General features: G+C 50.6%; 1 protein-coding gene across 1 annotated transcript; it reads right to left on the reverse strand.

The window, feature by feature from the left end:
* Positions 1-3,130: 3,130 nt before the first annotated feature.
* Positions 3,131-4,153, reverse strand: LOC140645740 (olfactory receptor 14C36-like). The gene has a single exon (XM_072849205.1). The coding sequence runs from the start codon at positions 4,085-4,087 to the stop codon at positions 3,131-3,133; it is 957 nt and encodes a 318-aa protein (XP_072705306.1). The 5' UTR covers positions 4,088-4,153.
* Positions 4,154-4,386: the final 233 nt, after the last annotated feature.

Below are 4,386 nucleotides of genomic sequence, written 5' to 3' on the forward strand. Positions count from 1 at the left end.
CAAAGGCAATTTCTGAAGTGAAGCAAAGCTGTGCACACAAGCAAAGCAAAATAAGGAATTTATTCACTGCTTCCCATCAGCAGACAAATGTTTATCCATGTCCAGGCAAGCAGGGCCTCAGCATGTGTAACAGTTACTTGGAAAGACAAACACCATCATCACAAACAAATCCCCCTTCCTCGTCCTTTCCCTGACCTTTAATGACTGAACATGACATCATATGGTAGGGAATATCCCTTTGGTCAGTTGGCGTCAGCTGTCCCAGCTGTGTCCCCTCCCAACTTCTTGCCCACCTCAAGCCCTACTCACTGTGAGCAGAGAGTGCTAAAAAGGGACAACCTCAAGGCTGTGCAAGCACTACTCAGCAAGCCTCACATTGCTCAAATTGCTCAGCAATAGCCAAAAAGCTCCGGCCAGGAGCTTCCTCCAGCATGGGCTTTCTATGGTCTGCAGTTTGCTTCAGCGTCCATCCTCCTGCTCCGGCGTGGGGTCCTCCACGGGCTGCAGGAGGGATATCTGCTCCACCGTGGACATCCATGGGCTGCAGGGGGACAGCCTGCTTCACCATGGTCTTCACCATGGGCTGCAGGAGAATCTCTGTTCTGGTGCCTGGAGCACCTCGTCCCCCTCCTTCTTCAGTGACCTCGGTGTCTGCAGACTTATTTCTCTCACATCTTCTCACTCCTGTCTCCCAGCTGTTGTGCAGCAGTTTTCCCACCTTCTTAAATATGTTATCACAGAGGTGCTACCAACGTTGTTGATGGGCTCAGCTTTGGCAAGCGGCAGGTCCGTCTTGGAGCTGGCTGGAACTGCCTGTCTCCCACATGGGGGCAGCTTCTGGTGTCTTCTCACAGAAGCCACCCCTGCAGCTCCCCCGCTACCAAAGCCTTGTCACGTAAACCCAATACAGCTGCATTGTAAAGAGTATTCATTTTGAAGTGCATTATGAAGGCTCGGGACAGGGATCTTATCAATGTCTATACATACCTGATGGGAGGGAGTGAAGAAGAGGGAGCCAGGCTCTTCTCATTAGTGCCCAGTAACAGAACAAGAGATTAAAAAAGATGACATTCCGCCTGAACATGAGAAAACACTTGCTGAATGTGAGCGAGGTCATGCACTGGACGCGGTTGCCCAGAGGGGTTGTGCACTCTCCATCCGTGGAGATACTCAAAATCCAACTGGAAATGATCATCAGCACCCTGCTGCAGCTGACCCTTCTTTGAGCAGACTATTTGGACTAGATCATCTCCAAAGGTCCCTTCCAACCCCAACTATTCTATGATTCTGTGATTCTGTGATTCTGTGATTCTGTAATGTCTGGCAGTGTTCCTGAGAACTTTTCTGTGGTATCCCCACATCAGTTTGAGCCCTGGTGTCCATCCTCCAGGTAGCAGAGCTACCTTTTGAGGATGAAGTCATTCACCATGTAACGCTGAGGACTGGGTGAACCAGGGATTACAAATGCCAGCAAATCCTCAACACACAGCAGTGTCCACTACCCTCGCCTCCACTGTCCAGCCCCTCCCTCTAGAGGGCTTTGGCTCAGAAGGGACCTCTGGACGTCTCTAGCAGCATGGTCTGCTCTGAGCAGGGATAACTTTACAGTTAGGTCAGATTGCTCAGTGCTTTCTGCTGACCCAGCACTGATCCACTCTCATAGTGAGTTTTTTTCCACCTTAAACTCATTAGAAATTAGAGTTTTGAAAGTCACAGGCCCCTGGCCCAGTGCTGGTCCGCTGGTATAATGGGCTTGGGTTTTTTTCTTTCCTTAACCTCATTTGAAATTTCCCTTACTGCTTCCTGCCCTTGTGATCTCGTGTTCTTCCCTTCCCTCCATGATGCTCACCCAGATCATCACACCTACTCAGACCAACGATAATCACAACCTACTCTCCAAGCACGACCTCACGGGGATCCTCTAGGACCATGCAGGCAGGCTGTTGTGGCCAGCTCCACACTGGAGGATGATGGCACTAAGAGACTGGGGGTCACCAGTCCTTCTTCAGCCACTTCCTAGGTCTGGTGGAGCACCAGGACAGCAAGGACTTGTGGCTCTGCACCATGAGCATGCTGTAGGATTGCGACAGACCCAGAGTCTGGACATTGCCTTGGATTAGCTGAACGCCAGCATTTTTCTATTTGAAGCAATTTTCCAGCCCAGCTCACCTCCCTTCTGACCTCTCCCCATCCTTACTCTGATCTGGGCAGCCTCTCCTGGCCCCCTCCTTGGGCTCTTCATATGGTCCCAAGCTGTATAGGGATCACGGCTGCAAATCCCCCTGCCTAAGGGTCTGTGCATGTGGCAGGTGCTTGAAGGGACCAAGGTGCATTTCCAAGAAGAGGAGATGTGTTCGGTTGTGCCTGAGGATGAGATGAATCACTCTCCAGCCTCCCTTCCTCATGCTTGCTGGGTCCCCACAGCCTCCTTTGGGATTGCAGAGTCTGTGTTTTCCTGAAGATACCTGCATTTAGTACTTTCCCTTTCAGTGACTCCACCTTGGGCAATCTCTTCTTTTGTGGGGCTCCAGTCACTGCCCGCCCCAGGCACATGCTGTCCATGGAGATATCCCGTGCTCTTAAGGAGCTCCAGACTCCCCTCCTTAAGGACATCATCTGCATGTCATGTGTGGGACAGACATGGCAATGTAATTCACTGACCAGTCACCATCTCCAGTCAGCAGACACCAATGGGTTAGTGTTAAATCCAACCCTCTGTCTCTAACAGGCCATAACATGACATTGAGCTCTTGGCTCCTGAATCCATGGAGCAACAGGCCCTTTTGGGGAGCAGTTGCTCATGTTGATTCCTGGCACCAGCTTTGGATGAAGAGCCCGACCTTCTGGCAGTGCACTGGGGAGATCCCATTTTATTATAGACATCCTATGAGAGAGGCAGCTCTGACCAGTGTTAAAGACACCTTTATACAGGCTCCAGGATGCAGAGCAGATTCATTTCTCAGTAGAAATGAGCTGAAGCTAAACATTTGTGTAGGAACAAAACAACCACAGATTATGAGAAAATTATAATCGTAACAGTATGATAACGATAATGATGATCATTCTAATGATGATAGCGATAATAATAAAAAAGACAAAAGGACAGGCCTGGAATGAGATACCTAGGGAGTCATTTGTGCAGAGAGAAGGGAAGTTTATCACTATGGAGAAACAGCCACGAAATCACTTTCCTAACAGCATCCTTGAGCTCCTTGTTCCTCATGCCGTAGATGAGGGGGTTCAATGTTGGAGGTACCACCGAGTACAGAACAGCCATCACCAGATCTAGGGAATGGGAGGAGGTGGAAGGGGGCTTCAGGTAGGCAAACATGGCAGTGCTGAAAAACAGGGAGACCACAGCCAGGTGAGGGAGGCACGTGGAAAAGGCTTTGTGCCATCCCTGCTCAGAGGGGATCCTCAGCACGGCCCTGAAGATCTGCACATAGGACAGCACAATGAAAATAAAACACCCAGTTGTTAAACAGATACCAACCAGAACAACCCCAACTTCTCTGAGGTAGGAGGTGGAGCAGGAGAGCTTGAGGATCTGAGGGATTTCACAGAAGAACTGGTTTATGGCATTGCCTTGGCAGAGTGGCAGTGAAAATGTATTGGCAGTGTGTACCATAGCATTGAGAAAACCACTGCCCCACGCAGCTGCTGCCATGTTGGCACAAGCTCTGCTGCCCAGGAGCGTCCCATAATGCAAGGGTTTGCAGATGGCAACATAGCGGTCATAGGCCATGATGGTAAGAGAAATCTCTGCTGTAATCAAGAAGGCAAACAGAAACACTTGGGCAGTGCATCCTGCATAGGAAATGGCCCTGGTGTCCCAGAGGGAATTGGCCATGGATTTGGGGACAGTGGTGGAGATGGAGCCCAGGTTGAGGAAAGAGAGGTTGAAGAGGAAGAAGTACATGGGGGTGTGGAGATGGTGGTCACAGGCTATGGCAGTGATGATGAGGCCGTTGCCCAGGAGAGCAGCCAGGTAGATGCCCAGGAAGAGCCAGAAGTGCAAGAGCTGCAGCTCCCATGTGTCTGTGAATGGCAGGAGGAGGAACTGGGTGATGGAGCTGCTGTTGGCCATTTGCTGCCTCAGGGCATGGGGACCTGTCCAAAGAGGAAAGCACACTGAGAAGTTAGGACAGACTTCTTTGAGCAAATCTCTATGTATTAGCCAACACTCCCCTGCCTTGTTCCTTGTTCCCACCCAAACACACATTACCTCCGTCCTTGCTCGTCTCGCTGGCTGCAGCTCTGGCTTGTGCAGGCTGAGTGTGTTGCTAGGAGCAGTGGCCTCTGCCCATCAGCTCCAGAGGAGTCAGCCCTTCTGTGTAGCAGAGGGTACCATGGAAAGGGTGTGAAATCACAAGTTATGTCAGATAT

Source organism: Ciconia boyciana, unplaced genomic scaffold, assembly GCF_034638445.1.
Source record: "Ciconia boyciana unplaced genomic scaffold, ASM3463844v1 HiC_scaffold_37, whole genome shotgun sequence".
Taxonomy (NCBI): domain Eukaryota; kingdom Metazoa; phylum Chordata; class Aves; order Ciconiiformes; family Ciconiidae; genus Ciconia; species Ciconia boyciana.

Bases quoted from the DNA above. Each gene is read 5' to 3' on its own strand.
- LOC140645740 (XM_072849205.1), bottom strand. From the start codon at position 4,087: ATGGCCAACAGCAGCTCCATCACCCAGTTCCTCCTCCTGCCATTCACA.